This window comes from Rhinolophus sinicus, chromosome 12 (assembly GCF_057876585.1).
Source record: "Rhinolophus sinicus isolate RSI-liver-muscle chromosome 12, RSI-T2T, whole genome shotgun sequence".
NCBI classification, from domain to species: Eukaryota; Metazoa; Chordata; class Mammalia; order Chiroptera; family Rhinolophidae; genus Rhinolophus; species Rhinolophus sinicus.
Window position 1 is genome coordinate 31,248,038 of NC_142512.1, and position 18,186 is coordinate 31,266,223.

The 18,186-nt window shown below is 49.4% G+C and overlaps 1 protein-coding gene across 1 annotated transcript; it reads right to left on the reverse strand.

Annotated features, from left to right (window-relative positions):
* Positions 1-6,790: 6,790 nt before the first annotated feature.
* Positions 6,791-9,026, reverse strand: NOG (noggin). The gene has a single exon (XM_088802166.1). The coding sequence runs from the start codon at positions 8,158-8,160 to the stop codon at positions 7,462-7,464; it is 699 nt and encodes a 232-aa protein (XP_088658292.1). The 5' UTR covers positions 8,161-9,026; the 3' UTR covers positions 6,791-7,461.
* Between the last annotated feature and the right edge of the window lie 9,160 nt (positions 9,027-18,186).

Below are 18,186 nucleotides of genomic sequence, written 5' to 3' on the forward strand. Positions count from 1 at the left end.
TGAACTTTAAGGCCATCCCAGTTTGAATGTAATTCTATCATCTTTCCCTCGAAATCTGGATCTCTTTCCAAAATTCTGTATATGGTTCCCTTTAGGACTTCCTTTTTTTCTTATTTCAAAGAATCAACATTTGCTGTTTACTTTCAGTCCCCTCTTTATAGCTAATCCAGGGGTCTAAACTGCAAATACCTACAAGAGTTCTGGTAGGTAACATAATGAGTGAAGCATGTAATAGGGAAAGGTGGGGACTGTGGCAAAAGGAAGGGAGCATGATGGATTTAAAGGGGACAGCTTCTTCTTAGTTCCAGCAAATGACTGCTTTACGCAAAGAATGAAGGCTGGATCTAACTTCTGTTTTCCTTTCAAACATCTCTCAGTTGTGTCCTTTTTCTCCCTATCCCCTGATCACACTGCTCTTCACAACTGGATGACAGTCTCTTGTGTGGCCTTGCAGCCTGCAGTTTTACCTTTCTATTTTTTTTTTTTTTTTTTTTTTTTTTTTTTACACAAATCTAATCCAGAAGAATCTTCCCACCTCATCTCTTCCTCAAGAACCTATCCTGGCTCCCTGTGGACCTCCAAGTCAGCTCACTTCACTTTACCTGGTATTTACTGAACATTTACCATGTCAAGTGTTGTCTTGTATGCTGTGACCACTTAACAAATGAGTTACAATAAAAAAAATTCTGTCGCTTAAAAATTCTCACAGCCTAGGACAGGGTTTAACCTTTGGGTGACAGACCTTAGAATCTGATGAAAACAGCAGGCTCTCTTCCTAGAAAAAGCATATGCAAATACCTTTTACACACACTCTGCAAAGCCCACCGTGACACCCCTCTTTTAAGCACAAGTTAAGGACAAGTTAAGAATTCCCTCCCTTAAGAAAGTGTGACCCTTAGGTCTTAATGGAATGAATGAGTACAGAGAAGGGAAATGATTCATTCCAGCCCGGGGAAGCCTTTATGGAGAAGATCTCATGTGATTTTGACATCAGGCAGGTCTGGATTGGAATCCAGGTGCTTCTACTTACCAAATATGTGTCCTTGGGCCAGTCACTTAACCTCTCTGAGCCTCGGTTTCCTCATCTGTATACTGGTGATGATGCTCCTCATTTCACAGGAGATCACCAATAGGAAGCACCAGGCTGGTAGCATCGCTCAGGCAGTGTCAACACCTGTCTTTGCCTCTTGGCTTCGTCAGGTTTCCCTGTACTCCTGTCTTCATACCATCCCTAGTGCAAATACATTTGGTACCATCAGGACCCTTCTGGTCTGCTGGGGGGAAATCTTCCTGCTCTCCCATGTCAGAGTGCTTATTTATCCCTGCCCTCCTTCTTTTGAGGTCCCTACCATCCATCCATCCATCCATCCATCCATCCATCCATCCATCCATCCATCCCAACTTAATTACAAACTGAAATCTTCTCCAGGCTTCTCAGGTTCCTCCCTCTTATGGACAAGCCTAGAACATCCCTCTCCCTCTCCCTCTCCCTCTCCCTCTCCCTCTCCCTCTCCCTCTCCCTCTCCCTCTCCCTCTCCCTCTCCCTCTCCGTCTCCCTCCCCCTCCCCCAGCCCCCTCCCCTCCCCTCCCCCTCCCCTCCCCCTCCCCCTCCCTCTCCCTCTCCCTCTCCCTACCTCTCTCAGGGGTGCAGTGGTAAAGGAAGCTCTTTTATATGAGATTCCTCTTGTGTGCATGGTCCCTTGCAGGCCTGCAACTTCAGGAGCATTTTCGACCTCTCACTCAGTCTCCACATCCAATCAGTCACCAAGTCCTCTCTAGTCTGGTGGCAAATGATCTTTGTGTCCATTGGCATCAATGCTCCTCCAGTAATGACTCTTACTGACTTTCTGCCACAGCAAAGTCCTCCTCTCAGGAGCCATCTAATCTCCTAGCAGCCACTGTCCCATTGCCAATCCATTCTGGACACTGACACCAAACTGAAATTGAAAATGACGGTAACTTCTCACTTTGGTGTGCGGGGCATACAGTACAGAGCCCAGCCTACAGAAAGTGCTTGTGGTAGGTTAAAGATGGCCGCTAATTCTTTGCTACTGCTCCCACTGAGAGGTCAAGTTCCTCCCCTTGGATCTTGACTTGCTTAACCAACAGACTGCAGCAGAGACAATGTTATAAGACTTTTGAAGCAATAAGAAGCCTTGCAGCTTCCATCCGGGTCTCTGGAACCCTTTCTCTCCGAGCCATGAGCTGCCATGTAGGAAATCCACCTATTCTTGTTGGAAAGCCACCAGGTTGTGAGAAAACTCAAGCCATGGGGAGAGCCACTTGCCAGGATCAGGGGCTCTAGCCCACAGGTTAGCTGGGCTCCTAAAACAGCTAGAAACCATTCTGGAAGTGGATCCTCCAGCCCTCAGCTGACACCATGAGTATCAGAGGTGAATTGCTCAGCTGAGCCCTTCCCATTCCTGATCCACAGACTCAGGAGCAAAATAACATGGTTGTTTTAAGCTTGTTAGTTTTGGTGTAGCTTATTATACACCGATAGATAACCAGAACAGTGCTCAAAAACCATACAATGAATAAATGGTTCTTTTACAGTAGTGCTCTAATGGTGTCCCTGCCCATTAAAGATCTCCCAATGGCTCCCTATTGTCTGAGATGTAAAGTTCAGTGTCCTTAGTTGGCATTCAAGGTCTTCCACAATCTGGCTTCTGCCTTCTTCTCAGATCTTATAGTTCCATCCTATGCTAAAGTTTGTTTGAGCTTTTGCCCAAACACACAAATTGTTTTTCAACATCATGTCTTTACTTATATATACCATTTTCTTCATCTAAATGCCCACCTCAGTAGGTTGACATTCAACTTGTTCTTTGCGACTTTAGTCAGATGCCTACTCTCGCTGCCCAGTCCAGCAGTGAGCCCTCCTTTTTCTGGCCCAGGTTTGTTTGATGGTTTATTGATCTCCTCCTTCATCACTTATCCTGTTCTTTATTTCTTACCTCCACTATTGCACTGTAAACTCCTTGGGGTGGGACAGGGGAAGGTGAGAGAGAGGGGTCTTGGCATGTAACAGGGTGTACAAAGTGTTCTGTGTGGCTTATCAGGCATGGATCCCTACAGGCCTCGAATTGTGACTTGCCAGCACATGATGTGGCACATTCCGTCTCTCAGGCTAGGGGCTTGAAGGGAATAAAGGTAATTAAAAGAAGCATAGGCTTAGCATCAGCTCAGATTTTGAACCATAACTGTGTCACTTACTGTGTGGCTTTGGGCGAACTGCTTCACCTCTCTGAGCTCCAGTTTCCTCATTTGGAAACTAGAGACTTTGGATGTGTGTGTGTGTGTGTGTGTGTGTGTGTGTGTGTGTGTGTGTGTGTGTGTAAAGGGCCTACCTCAGTGCTTGGCACATCACAAGCCAGTAATAACTGGTTTGTGAATAGATACAACAGAATGGTTGACCAGCTTCTGATGATTAATTGTTATTATGTCAATTTTGGAAAGAACTCATCCCCACCAAAAAAACAAAACAAACAAACTAATAATATAATAAAATACAAAAACAAATAAAAGAACAAAGAAAAGAGAACAGTGAAGAGGCACAATAGAGTCCCCTTAGCCAGCCCCAACTATATTAATCTGTATGATCTTTAGCAAGTCCCTGCTGAGGTCTCAGTCTTCTCATCTGTAAATTGAGCGGTGGGCATTGGAATCTAAGCTCTGCTCCAGCGCTGACATTCCAAAAGCATTAAAGAAAAAGGATGAATCACCCCTTCAAAATACCAATATGGGCTGGGCCCTCCCCCTGCTGTCCCCATTCAACACAGCTAAGAGCTCTTAATACACAGCCAGCTTCCTCCTGCAGCTGCCACCAAACTTCAACCCCCTTTCCCAGGAGTCTCACAAGCAAGACTGATAATGGACCCCTGGCCTTCTCCATCTCAACAAGGAATCAGATCCCATTCCCAGACCCCCCCTCCCTTGAGGGGGCTGGCTTTCCATGGACATTTGGCCTCAGGATGCTTGTGCATGAAGTATGGGGGAGTGTTGGAAGAATGGAAGGAAGGAATAAGAGGAAGAGTTGAAAATAAAGGATTATTGATGAGTGAATTCTTGCAATCACGGCAGGAGGGCTGGGTTGACGAAAACCTTGCCATTCTCTCCCAGGATTTTGAAAAAGTTCATGTGCCTGTATCAGCAATATTAGGTTGGTGCAAAAGTAATTGCGGTTTTTGCAATTTTTTTAACCTTTTAAACCGCAATTACTTTTGCACCAACTTACTAGTTATAAATCTCCATCCTGGGAAGGTGTGGTCCCCAGCAGCTGCATAAATTCATAGACACAGGCTGTGAGAGCCTCAGAAGATACCAAAATCCATTTTCCTCCTTACAGGAGATAGGCACTAGGTGACCGCAGAGGACAGTTTCCTTGCCTCTCTGCCCAGAGCTCTCCACTCCTTTCCGCGTTGAGGCTATTATTAGTATTATCAACATTAATAATAATGGAGACCTAACCGGCTGTGCATTAGTCACAATGTTCCAGGAGCCAGCACCTCCTTGGCTCTCTTCTGGGACTGCCTGGGTCCTGCTGGTTCCTCTCTCCGCGTTGGGGAGCAGCTCCTGGTCTGCCCTTCTGCGTCTGTCTGTCCGGTAGTCTGTCTATTGCCGGTCACGTCTGCAGCCTGGTCCTCCAAGCTCACACCGGCCCCAGCTCTGAAAGCCGAGAAGCTGGCCGGCTGCGAGCGGGTTTTCCAAGTGGGCAGGGGTGGGGAGGAGGGGCGCGGGCGGGCGGGCGGAGGGAGGAGGGGGCGTCGCGAAGGGGAAGACCTCGCATTGTAATCCAATGACATTGCCAGCGTGGGGGTGGGGGCGCTGGCCTCGGCGCGCTCTCCGAGTTTTGGCTGCCCGCCCAGCTGGGAATAACTCTCTTCGCATAATTCGCGTGTTTACCAGGCATGAAAATTCTTGCTTTCGCCCCCCCCAAGCCCCCTCCCCTCCCCTCTCCCCACCACCTCCGCCCCTCGCAAGTGAAACTCTGTCTAAAAAAATATTGGCCCGGGGCACAGAAAGTTTTGCATAAATTCATAAGTGATGAATGGCTGATTTTAACGTTATTTGGGTATTTGTCAGACCTTAACAAATATACATGGGGACGGCGGTTCATAAACTTAAACATCTCAATATCCCCTTTCTTCTGGAAATAAATTACGTTTGTTTGCCCGGCTTGGAGTCTTAAGGTAGCCGACATTAGGAATATTTTAAAAGCCATCATCCATCGAGCATGTCTCCCAGGCGCCAGGAAGATTAAATGAAAGAATCATAAGATGGAGGTCTTTAACTTTTAATCCTTTTACAATGAAGCCTCAGATAGTCGCGGGGGCAGGGTGCCCTCTCTGGGGGGAATAATGCCGTTATTCCTCGGCTCTCAGTTAATGAATACCCTAACGTCTGTCCCACGGCTGACGGAGGCAGCTCCGGGGAGGGGGTTCGGGCTCCTGGGCCAGGCTATTGAAATGAGGAGCCACCGAGGCTGTGTCGGGAGGGAAGAAAGCGCCCGGCTGGAGGGACAGGGCGGGCGGGGCCGGGGGCACTGAGACTGCGCTGGGGACCGGGCGCAGGTTTGAAATAATTAGCATAGATTCGCCGGGACTCCGAACTGGGGGGAGGAGGGGGCGGCGGGGAGGAGAGGGACACCAGGAGGGAGGCGCGGGGAGGTGGCAGGGGGAAGAGGAGGTAGCAAAGGAGAGCGACTTTGGAGTCCAAGATAAATAAAGAGAGCGCTGAGCAGTGTCAGGAAGCGGGCCCACGTGGAGCTGCGCGGATGGGCGCCACCACGGACTGAGGCAGAGGGACGCACGCGAGTCGAGCGCCCGCCCCAAGAAGTTGGCTTTTTAAGGGGTGGGGTGGGGGTGATGTTTTGCACGTCCCTTTAAGGGATAACACGTCTTTTGCCCCTATCTAACCCAAAAGCTCAAAGATCCGGAATTTGTTTTCTCCTCTCTCCCCACCCCCAAGTGGAGTAAGTGTCCAGTGCAGGGGGCGCACCCCATTCCTAACGGCAGATCCCAGTGGTGGAGTTTTTCAACCAAATTATGACCCCTCCGAAACCTTGACCCTCAGAGTCCTCTTTAGGTCCTGCAGGAGGAGGGAGGTGAGTGTCAAATCTCCCAGCTATCCCCAGCCATTCCCGCTGAAGGCCTGAGATTTCGGGGGCTCCGACCCGTAAGATCCCGGAGGCTGTGAATACTGATTCCCAGGGATCGCCTCAATTCACACCACCGTAGCTTTCTGGCGTGCAAAGGGTTAACATGGGCTGGATATTGGGGTGGGGGTGCGAGGCGGGAGGGGTGGCGGGATCTGGGTGGGCGCGCTCTGATCTCCCTCCCCCCCTATTCCTCGGGGGTCAAGTTTCAGCGGCACTCCGCCCCCAGGGTAGGTGTGAAAGACACGTGTCCCCATTGTGAAGGGCCTGTCAGGCAGGACAAAGCAGCCGCCCACCCTTCCCCCCCGCCCCTTGGCCCAGCCTGGGGTCAGCTCCAGGGGGCCGGCTGGGTGTCGAGGTCACGACAGGCCCGAGCTTTGGTGACATAAGGAGAAAAGGCTGGGAGACTGGGCGGAGGCCACGTGATGCTCAAATGAGGGGTTTGACAATACCCCCCCCCCCCCACATACACACCATGAAAAACTGAGTGGTCACTTCCATCACACCAGAAGAGGGGATGAGCCCCTTCTCCCAACAGGCGTAGTAAGCACAGCTGCACCCCCTACCCGCTGCTCCCCGCCCCCCGCCCCCCCCATCAATCACCAACACAGAGAATCGCAGTGTCGAGCGCAGTCGATTTTAGTGGTTTTCTTTAATCCTGCTCTGCACTTCTTTCTCATTTACTACACGGGATATTATAAAGAATAAATAGCAGATACTCTTAATTTACAATGATTAGTCATTCCATTTGTTCTCTATATTTACAATAACTGTAAAATAACATTGAACTCTATAGCTTCTTCGAGGTCCAAGGAAAACCAAAACACTTTCCGAAGAATGGAAAATAGCTTTTAAAAAGTCCTTCTACAAAAGTTCTCTCCTCTCTTTGTACTTTAAGAAAAAATAACTTTCCCCCCCTGCTTCGCCACGCGAAGGGCACTGGAATATAAATAGCAGGTTAACATTATTAGCAACAACCAGAATAAGTCTCTCTTTTCTCTGTTCTTTTTTTCTTTTGCTTATTTTTTTTAAAAATACAGTAGAAGCCGGTAACTTTTAACGTATAATACTGACCTTTTAATAAGTAAATTAAAACTGGGACCGTATATACACACACATATACATTCCTACACAGTTAAACAGTGCATTACATGAACCAGAAAGCTAGGTCTCTGTAGCCAGAAAAAAAAAAAAAAGTTCATTGAATCCCCTCGCGAGAGGGTGGTGGAACTGTTTGGAGACGGTGCGGGGGGCATCCGTGGGGGTCGATCAAGTGTTCGGGTGCGGGCAGGGGGCCCCGAGTTCTAGCATGAGCACTTGCACTCGGAAATGATGGGGTACTGGATGGGAATCCAGCCGCAGCGCTGGCCCCCGCGCCGTTGACAGCGCCACCGCAGCACCGTGAGGTGCACGGACTTGGAGGGCTTGCACACCATGCCCTCGGGCACGGAGCACGAGCGCTTACTGAAGCAGCTGCCCACCTTCACGTAGCGCGGCCAAAAGCGGCTGCCCAGGTCGTTCCACGCGTACAGCACTGGGCAGAAGGTCTGCGACCACAGCCACATCTGTAACTTCCTCCGCAGCTTCTTGCTCAGGCGCTGCTTCTTGCCCGGGGCCAAGCCCTCGGAGAACTCCAGCCCTTTGATCTCGCTCGGCATGGCCCCCGACGGCCGCTGCCGCAGCAGCTGGTCCAGCTCCGCCAGGTCCTCTGCGCCCCCGGCCGCCCCCCCGCCTCCTCCGGGCCGGTCCTCGGGGGGCGAGGTGGCCATGAAGCCTGGGTCGTAGTGGCCCCCGAGTAGTGAGCGCAGGAGCGTCTCGTTCAGATCCTTCTCCTTGGGGTCAAAGATAGGGTCCGGGTGTTCGATGAGGTCCACCAGGGGCAGGTTGTCGCTGGGAGCCGGGCGGATGTGGAGATAGTGCTGGCCGCCGGTCGGTGCCGCCCGCAGCCCCAGGACCACCACCAGGGCGTAGAGGGTGACCCCTAGGCTGGGGCAGCGCTCCATGCCTCCGGCGCGCGCCCGGGGCTGCTGCTTCGTCCCGCGTCCCCGGAGGAGAGCACGCCGAGCCCGCGGCGCCGCCGCGCTCCCCCGTCTCTCCGGCGGCCGCTCACCCGAGGCTGGGCAGGCGCAGGGCCGGCAGCATGAGTCGCCGGGAGAGCCCTTCGCTCAGCGCCGGCTCCCACCGGGCGGAAAAAAGGCACACAAGTTGGCCGCAACTCCTCTCCCGGGTCTATTCGGGAAGGCGGCCGCGGCGGGGCATCCGAAATTACTCCAGGGCGACCGCGGGCGCGAGGGGCGCCGGCTCCTCGCTGCTTTCCCGGGCCGGCGGCGGTGCAGGGCGCGTGGACGAGCTGCTCTCCCCTCCTCCTCCTCCTGCTGCTCCTGGTCCTGCCGCTCTGTGCAGCGCTGCTGGTCGAGCCGGTCCTAGGGGCACTTCCCTCCGCCTGGTCGGGGCTCCGCGGCCGGCTCTGCCCGGCGGACTCCAGCGGCGGCGGCGGCGGCGGCGGCGTCCGCGCACGTTGGCACCGGTTTGTCTGTCTCGCAGGGTCCAAGCCTTTAAATTTCCTGCACTTTCAGCTCCATCACCATGGAAACCACTGACTCTCTCGGCATTGCCCCCTCCCCCTGCTTCCCCCCCAACAACAACCCCACCCCCACTTCTCCACCCCCGAGGAGCTGGAGCGGCACAGGCTCCGGGGGAAGCCTCTTGCACTCGCCGCGGAGGCGGCGGCGGCGGCTTCGGCAGCGCCCAGGGCTGTGCCCCGCCGGACCCAGATGCCCCGGGAAGCCGACAGTCCGGCTGCCCGCCGGAGCTCACAGGCGGCGGCGGCGGCGGCGGCGGCGGTGGCGGCGGCGGTGGCGCTTGGCAGGTCTCCGCGCAATTTTCTCTCTCCCCCACCACCCACCCCCCTTCTCCTCCTCCTGTAAAATGCACCGCCCCCCTCCTTTCTCCTGGAGCAATGCAACTGGGGCTCTAGGCGCCCCGCCAGGGCCAGTCCTGGGGAAAGCTCGCGGCCGCGCTGGAGCCGGCCTGGAGGGTGCAGGGCCGGTTCTGGGGGGTGCTCGTGGTGGTGCGGGGAGGGTTTCTCACTAGCTGGGTGCTTTGCACTGGGAGGGGAGGTGCTGGGGGCTCGTTTCTCCGTGCAGTTCGGTGTAAGGAATTTCTCCGTGTGCATGGAGCTTTTTCCCCGGGCGCGTCTCGCCTTCCTCTCTCCCGGGCTCGGGCTAAGTCCCCTCCCCCCAGCGCGCGCTCGCGCGCGCGCGCGCGCGGACACACACACAGACACACACACGCACACACACACACACACACACACACACACTTTGCGCTGGGGAGTCCAGGAGCCGCAGCGTTGCGCGGCGTGATGTAATTCCTAGGAAGCACTGCTGCCCGTCTGTTACCCGGGCCCACGAGAGGGGTCCGCTCCTCACCCTCCTCTTCTCCCTTGGCCGGGTCCTGCACCCTGAGTGGCGGAGCCGCAGGGGCGCGTCCCACTCGCCTGTGGCTCTCCTATTCCGCTGGGCTCCGCACGGCCGCGGCTCGTCTCCCTGGGGGCGGCGCGCCCTCTTCTGGCCCGCGGCAAATCCTGCACCTGGCACTGGCGGGGGCGGCCCAGCGCGGTGGGTTTGTCTGCTGTCCACTCTGATCAGCTCAGTTTCTGTTTCTGTGCCCGTGTCCGTGTGTCTGTGTGTGTGTCCGTGTCCGTGTGCGTGTGTCCGTGTGTGTCTGTGTGTACGCCCGCGCGCTGACGAGTCCATTCTGGTTCCGCTGTTCTCGTGAATCTCTTCAAACACTCGAAACTTCCTGAGATTCCTCCCCAAGCCCCTCAAAAGTCAGGAGAATAGTACTGCACCTACTGCCTTCACTAAATTGGTTTCACTGGGCAAGAGTTGTGGACCAGAAAATTAAAAGGTAAATTGGCCTGAATCCTGGTTGGGCTTCGCCCTGATAGAACTTTGCTAACCTTGGACAAATCACTTTTGTGGCATCATATACCTCATTTTCTGCATTAGAGACAAAACTGCATTACTATTTCAGTCCTAACTTTCTATGATTCTAAATAAACCTGCGTGATGTTTTCTCTTCCAGAAGCAGTTTCTCTCTGACAGGACATGGATATTGAAATGACACTTCTTGTTAATATTCCCTTGGATGAAGAACTGAATCTAAGCTTCAAAACTCAAACTCAGTTTTCTTTGTAGTGGATGTGATTGGATTCTGGAAAAAGCTGGAAAAGAAACTTGGAGTGGATGACTTAAGTATTCACCAGCATTCCATGGAGTGGAGTTAGGTCTCATTGTGACAGCCTAAATCACTCTACTTCCTTTCCCCAAAGATCTATTTTTTCCTTTCAACCTGTGCTGCTCCCTATTCTCCCCCTAAGTTTATCATCTGTCTATGGAAGAAAAGACATTGTTTCACTAGACAGTCGTTCTGCAAAACCTCAGCAGTTGGGAAGTTTGGCCAGTTTCAGCTGAAAACATTTTCTTAAACTTCCAAGTCTAGACAGTATCTAGAATTAAGACTATTAAGGTACTGCCGAAAAGGAAATCTTGCTTTGATGAAAATAAGAGCAACCCATTGGTTGTTTGAATTGAGTTGATTCTGAAATAATGTGTGACTGCAACCTGGAACGTAGTAGGTTTAAACAATACTTCATTGTTTTTGATGTGCTTTAGGGGGCTTGGCACTAGTTTATTTTCTTAGGAAGATTAAATGTTCCAGAGCAATTTTGTCACTGCTGTGGATTAACTAAGAAAATAATTTTTCAGTAAAGAGTTCAAAGGCTAAACTCTAGCCCAGCCCTCCTGAGATGGTAGGTTCTAATTAGTGACATTTTATTGTGCTGTTCTTTATTCCATCAATCTCTTCTCCTTTCCTTCAAATCACCTATTTTTGTTTGAAAACCAACCCAGGTCCTTCAGCCCTTTTGTTTAGGCTGGGTAGATTTGACTGAAGCACAAAAAAAGTTCCCTCGGGAATGAAAAACCATATTAGACAATGGATTGGGTGACCTGTTTGTAGAGTATCAACTGGGTGAAGACCATGGAGAAAAACACAAAGGAGAAAGGAAGTCACTGTGGATGGCCACCTTCCAAGACTTTCGTAGTCCAGTTAAGGGGACTCTGATAGGCATATATAAAGAAAACATTAAAAGAGCATGGGAAGAAATCTATCAATTCCCATAACAGGGTAGACTAGTATATCACAACCTTTGAAAAACTCATGGCCATGTTTGAGAAATATTAGTTTCATGCTATGCTTGGAATGTTATTTGAAATTTTATAATACATTATGATGACCACCCCCCGCCCCCAAAAAGTCAAAACAATTACAATATACATAAGCTATACTATTTTCAAATTACACTTACCCTTCTTCACTGTGAGGTTCTGAAACGGCCCATTTGGGGAACATGCAGTCAGTCCCCCACTCCACTCCCACACACTTAGGTACTAAGTGAATCTGGGGATGCTGTTAGCAGAAACTAAGCAGTATTAATACTAATAAATACTAACACTAATCTTAGTCCTAATCCTCACGCTAATACTAATGGTGGAGCTGAGCTTTACCTGGGCTTGATGAAGAAAAGGACATATTTATCTGAGGAGGGAGGGCAGGAGATTTGAAACGTGCAATTTGAGTCTGCATGAAGAGGGGAAGCACAGTGCATCAAGGATAACCCAAAGATCTGGGGTGTGGGCAATGGGGGAAGAACTGTCATAAATGGAGAAACTCAACACAAAGGCAGCCTCTGGACCAGGTGAATCTCGGTTGCAATTCTGGCCCTGCCACTCCACCCGCTGGGTTACCTGCTTCACATGGGCATCTTAACTCCCAACTTCCATTTCCTCATCTGTAAAATGGGGATAACACACACCTCTCAGAACTATGCTACGTATATAAAGGAGGTAGGGAATGTCTAGCTTAGTACAGTACCCAGGGCAGAATATAGAGTGGGCAGTAGCCTTTCAACAAATGTTGGTTCTTTGGGGAACCCCACTGTGCTCAATTGACGAAATACTCAGGTTTGAGCCAGAGAGGCTTGAAGCGGCTGGATGCTATTGAAATCAACTCCAACACCTTTGGACCAGCTTTCTGCCCACTCAGTGTGTGCAACTAAGCTACTCTCTACCACTCCTGGCCATCAGGAGTTTGGGGGCAGGGAACCGGAATTTTGAGGGGCCTCAAAGTGGACCCATCTCAATGCTTCTGCGGTCCTATTGAAGAGAGAGCTTGACATGCCGGACAAAGAGGGTTGTATTTCTTCAAAAGGAAGCTGTGGGATGGGAGATGAGCCAAGGGAAGGATGGCTATCGGCTCAGCTTTCTGCTCAGGCCCTCACTGTGGGGAGTGTTTGGACTTTAGTGGAGATTGGCTAGGGACATCGGCCTTGGCAGCCTGTGTAGGAAGAGTCTGGTGAATGAGACAAGTGTAGGTCCATTCTTGGCTCTCTGCTTCCCAAGATTTCTGTCCCTGCAAAGTGTTCTGCGCAAGGAAAATTGAAGCACTCCTCCGAACAACTGCTTCGGCAACTTGAGGCAAGAGGAACGTGAGGGTGTTTTTATGCATCTTTTCGTATTTCCAGCTGATCCTAAGAACAATTCTAAGAATAGTTCAACAACCTTCTTGCTTTTTTGGCTCTGGAAACAAGACCCTGAGGCAGCTGTGAGTGATGTGCAAAGGACATGGGGCTTGATGTTGGAAAACCTGCAACCTACCAGCTATGTGACCTTGGGTGAGTCCCTTTACCTCTCTGGGGCTCCCCTGACATTGAGAGGTCAGGGGACTGTGAGGCACCATGATAGAGAAGACATGACAGCTGCCATCTTTTAGGCCCAACATCATCCCAGGCATATGAAAATCATCACCTGATTCTGACTGTCACTCTGGTCCCATAAATGTTCAATTTGATGGGCTTTAGTGAGACCCAAATGGCATTTTTGGACTTGACCCAACTTAGCAAAGTGAGGAAAGTCAGCCATGAAGCTTGTCGCTTTCCTCTCCTGAGTGGTGGAAGAATGGGAGTAGAGGTAGCTCCCCAGGCCAGAGGGTGATGGACTCCCCATGGCCTGCTGGGGGCTGGGGGAACGCTGGCGGGGTCAGGACTCACAGCCAGGCTAGAGGCCAGTTCAGCTTCACAATACATTCTAATTTTTTATGCCCAGTTGGTGAGGAGATTCTAGTTAGAACAGTGAGGTTCTAAGTAGCATAGGCATTGTTTGCGGGTGGGGATAGGAGGAGAGAAAGAAGGGAGAAGGGGAGGGAGATAACTCCAAATCTTGGGCTCAGAAGGGAAAATAAGTAAATAAATGTGAAATGCATTTCTAGGAATAGAGACAAAGCTACAGGCCAAAGGAGGAGAGGCCCTGGTTCCAACTCCCACAGCCTCTTCCCTTCCCCACTCTGTCTCCCTCTCTGCCTGCGACCCCCTCCCCACCAGGCTCCATGCTGGGGAAGGGGAGACAACTCTGGAGCCCGGTGGCTCATTCATCTCCTGATAAACTGTTTATCTGAGTTTTAACGAGGGCGCCTCTCTTCCCGCCCTGGAGACAGAAGCTTCCTCGTGTTTAGCCTGCCCTGATGTGGGGGGCCTGGCGGTGGGTGGGGGCGACGCCAGCATGGCAAGCGTCTGCCCTTTCGGAGCTTGCACACACGCTGCCGCCGCTGTGCTTTGCCCTCCTCTCTCTCAGTCCCACGTGATTTTTCCTCCGCTGGGGTCTGGGGCTAGGATGGACTCAAGGTTTTCCTCTGCAAAGGAAATCTTTTTGCAGTCTCTCTCTCTCTCTCTCTCTCTCTCTCTCTCTCTCTCTCTCTCTCTCTCTCTCTCTCTCTCTCTCACACACACACACACACAGGTTCTAAATAAATTTAACAGCCAAACAAAATTTGGTTTAGAGTTGGGGACTATGTGACCCAGTATTTCAAAAGGGAATTGAATGGAATGACGCAGCTACAGTATTGGTAGCGTGTGGAAAGGTTCTCCTCAGTGATCGGGTTTGTTTTGTGAAAAGACAACTGTCACCAAATGAATAGAAATGTAAACTCTACATGCTCCAAGACCTCCTTCCCACCTCCCCCCATTCACCCTTATGGATTCACAGAAGCACCCACTTGTACAGATACTGATGCATTTGTTGACCAGCGCACCGTCCTTCCACCACAACCCATGCAGGAACAGTACATACAAACACACCGGAGTGCACACCCATGCACACACACACACATTCCCTATACTTTCCCCCACACACTGTTGCCCTTCTGCCCCTGGCCCCGTCACTTGGGCTATAAAGGTTTCTGGAGACAGTCCCCCTTAGCTACCTGCCACGAGGAATTTACACATCACCTCCTCCACCCCACCCCCAACCTCACAAGCACCCATCTCAACCTAGGCTCACACTTCCCCCACATACTCTCATCCTGCTGCCTCAGCTAGATGTTTATTGAGATAATATGGTCTAGTCTCCCTTATCCTCTCAAAGACCCAAGATAACAAGGAGATACGAGCGCAATGGAGTAAAAAATAAAGTGGAAAACCACCCCTATTTCAAGTGGTTGGGGTGATTTACAGGCTCCAGCTACTGAATCCCCCAAATGCCATGTTTTCCCATCTCTGAATTTTTTTCTTAGCCCCTTACTCGGTCTCCTCCCCATCCAACTATTAGCGCAGCCAGCCTTGGAAATGATTCATTGTGACCACTACTGTGCTCCATCAGTCTCCCTCATCCATCTATTCACCAGGCATGTACCCCAATTCCAGATACTCTGCTTGCCAAGGAATAGATACAGTCCCTTCCCTTGAGGAGCTCAAAGACTATTGGGGGAAAAAGGGAAAATAAATAAAATATTACAATTCAGGATGTCAGTTGCCATGATGAGGCATAGGGCTATTGGGGAAGGATGGGGAAATTCCATGTCCAAGTTGGGTTCGGAAAGACCAATGAGAAGTCACAGGCTAGAGGGATGAGGAGGGGGCATTGGCTGGATCGTATTTTGGGCAGTGGCAGAACCAGGTACAAAATCCAAGTACTGGAGACAATATGGCAGTGCTGTGTTGGGGCTTGGAGATTAGAGGCTGGAAGACCAGGGGCCTTGCATGGTGGGGCATCAAGGGTTTTGAGGAGTTTGAAATAAAATTTGAACTTAGACTTGAGTTTAGAAGTACGTGAAAGAAACCTTGGAGACCATATTAATATGGCGATTGTAGGTCCTAAATTTCTATGACAGCCCCTATTAAAACACCAAAACAAACTTGATACTGATTGAAATCTAGGCTGTTCAGTCCTAGGTCCCTTGTTTTTAATCTCTATGTGGGGATTATTTTATGTGTATGGAAAAATTCCTAAAAATATGTTTATAAATCATTCATTGTAATATCCCTAAAGAAGGGGATAAATGCATGGGGTGAGCAGGGGAGAGTAACTCACTTTTTACTTTATAGTATCTTTATATACATTTACTTAAAAAAAAAAAAAACAGCACGCAATCGTTGGATTTAAGGGAAAGATCAATGATGGATTAAAATCTGGGAATTTAGAAAAAATAACTTGCCCCAAAGTAACTATCAGTCATTAGTAAAGCTGGAAATGGTGTTTAAAGTTGTATGTGTTGAAAATAATTTTGAAGCCAGCACCAGGCTGAGAGGCAGGACCACGCCATATTCTTAGGTCATCTTTGTTTCAGGTTTAGTTAAATGGTCCAGCGCTCATGTATGATGGTAAAGTGAGAGAGAAGCCCGTTTGAGAAGCTTTTGTGTGCAGGGGTGTGTGTTTGTGCGCCCTCATGTAAGCATGTGACAGACACTGTTTCATCTCCTGTCTCAGGCATCTACAGATAAATCAGATTTCTTTCAAAATAAAGTGATATTCTTGTCAAAATCCACCACTGGTCTGAGAAACAAAACTGAAATGCACCAAGACCCAATCTCATGCTTGATCAAAACTGTAGTCCAGAATGAGTTTGGGGTGGGGACTGGGTACTGGAAGCACATCACCTAAGTTAAGGGTTTGGAAGACCAGGTCCCCAAAGGAGTACAAAAAGGGCTTTCTCTCCCACTTTCCAGTTTTAGAAACAAGAATGCAAGTTCAACATACGCTGGTAATTTACCACCTGCCTTACAAACATTATCTTATCTACATTGTACATGAGGAGCTTCTGGAGTAGGGACAACTATCTCCCCATTTTATAGATAGGGAAATTGAGGCCCAGGGAGGCAGGCAACTTCCCAAGGCCGTATTCTTTGACTCAAGGATCATCTCAGGAGGCAGGGCAGGGCTTCTTAGCTCAGAGCTGTAGGCTCAGAGGGCTTCCTAAGGCACTAATGTTCATCGGTGTATTACTGTTCTCTTGATCCAAATCCATATTTGACTTATGTCAGATGTCATCGGTACCAGCAGGCTAGGGAGACTTACTTTTGGCAACCTGGTCAAGTCAGGGAGAGGGTTCATTTCATCTTCCCCTCCCCCACCAGGCTCACGGTCCCACCCGCCATAATGGAGCATGACTGTAGTAAAACGAGGCTTTTGATCAAGCTTCTTCACATCACTTTCAAGACAAACAATGTCTCTGAAACCCCCAACTGTTTTTATTTTTCTTATAGCTAAGGTTTCACATAGTGCCTTTAACCCAGCTTCATTAAAAAATGCCCTCAATTAAGAAAAAAAAAAAATCACGGCATTTCATTACAGTAATTCACAAAACATACCTATGGAAAATGAAAGAGAGGCTTCAAAGTTATACAAACAACCTCCTTAAATTTCTAAAAGGGGTTCCGCAGATGAAACAAATTTCATCAGTTTCTATAAAGAAAAAAGGTAATTTTCACAATAAACAAAGGATGTTGATCCTGTATGAAATAAATTAAAAATAAATAAAAATAAAAATAAAAGGGGTTCCTACCTTCCCTGTAACCCATCAGGCATTCTCCATCTACCAAACAATTTTCTAGTCTTTGGCATAGTAAATTAAGTAAATGTATTAGTTAAAATACAAATAAAAGTAAATAAAACAGTGGCTAGTTCTTCACCGGCATGAGTTCAAAATAGGATTTTTCTAAGGTATGATTCCTTATTTATAGGATTTTAGGAAAAAAATAGTATTATAAATTATTTGTATACATATAAATTAGAAAAAAAAAATTTTCCACCCATGGTTGAGAAAATGGATAAGGTTAGAGCCGAGTCCAATGTTTGGGCCCCTGGGTCTCCTCCCCACAAAATGAATCCAGCACACTACAATTTCAGACAAGTGTTTCTTTCCTCACACAAAGGCTTAACCACATTAACTAGTTAATGTAAAGCTTGATTAAACTCGCAAAGATAATCCCTAAAATGCTGGGAGAAGGGCCCTTGAAATGCCTGGAGGTGGCAGGGAGGGGACAGGCCCTGTAATGAGGCAAGGTTGTGGTTCCAACCTCATTTTCACTTTGCATTGTTTCAAAAGTGAATTACTGGGGCAGTTTAGCAAAATACATTGAGAAAAATGTAAAGCTGCCTCCCTCACCTCCTGGAGGATTTGAGTCACCACAGATGAGCCTTTAAATGTAGTAAGAGACATCGTAATTATCATGCCACGGGGGTAAGAAAATCCTGGCAGATCACATTTGATAGAACTCTGCCTTCCTTTCAAGCTTTGGCCCAAGAGGATAAGCAGCTACATCAGAGACTAAATGTTTATGGCTCAGGCTTCTTCAACAGTACGAATGTTTACTTCTGAGGTAGTCCTATTGTTCCGTGTGTGATTCCAATACGCTGCTTCTAAATATTTTGACAGCCAGGGAAGCCTCGTGGGGGCACTTGTCCTCTCTTCGGGACTACAGGGCCCAGTGATTGGTGATAGGATGGTGTTTGGTGAGATCTCTGGCTTGTCCCTGATAGCAGTTCTTCATCCTATGACTTTTAGGGTCCTAAGTGAGGTCCTCATACTGGCCTGCCCCAGGCAAGATGGCTTCCTGCTGAAGTGCACGAAAGTGCCCCTCGAAATTCTCCCAAAGTCTTAGTATTCCTGAAGAAGAAACAGGCTAAAATAAG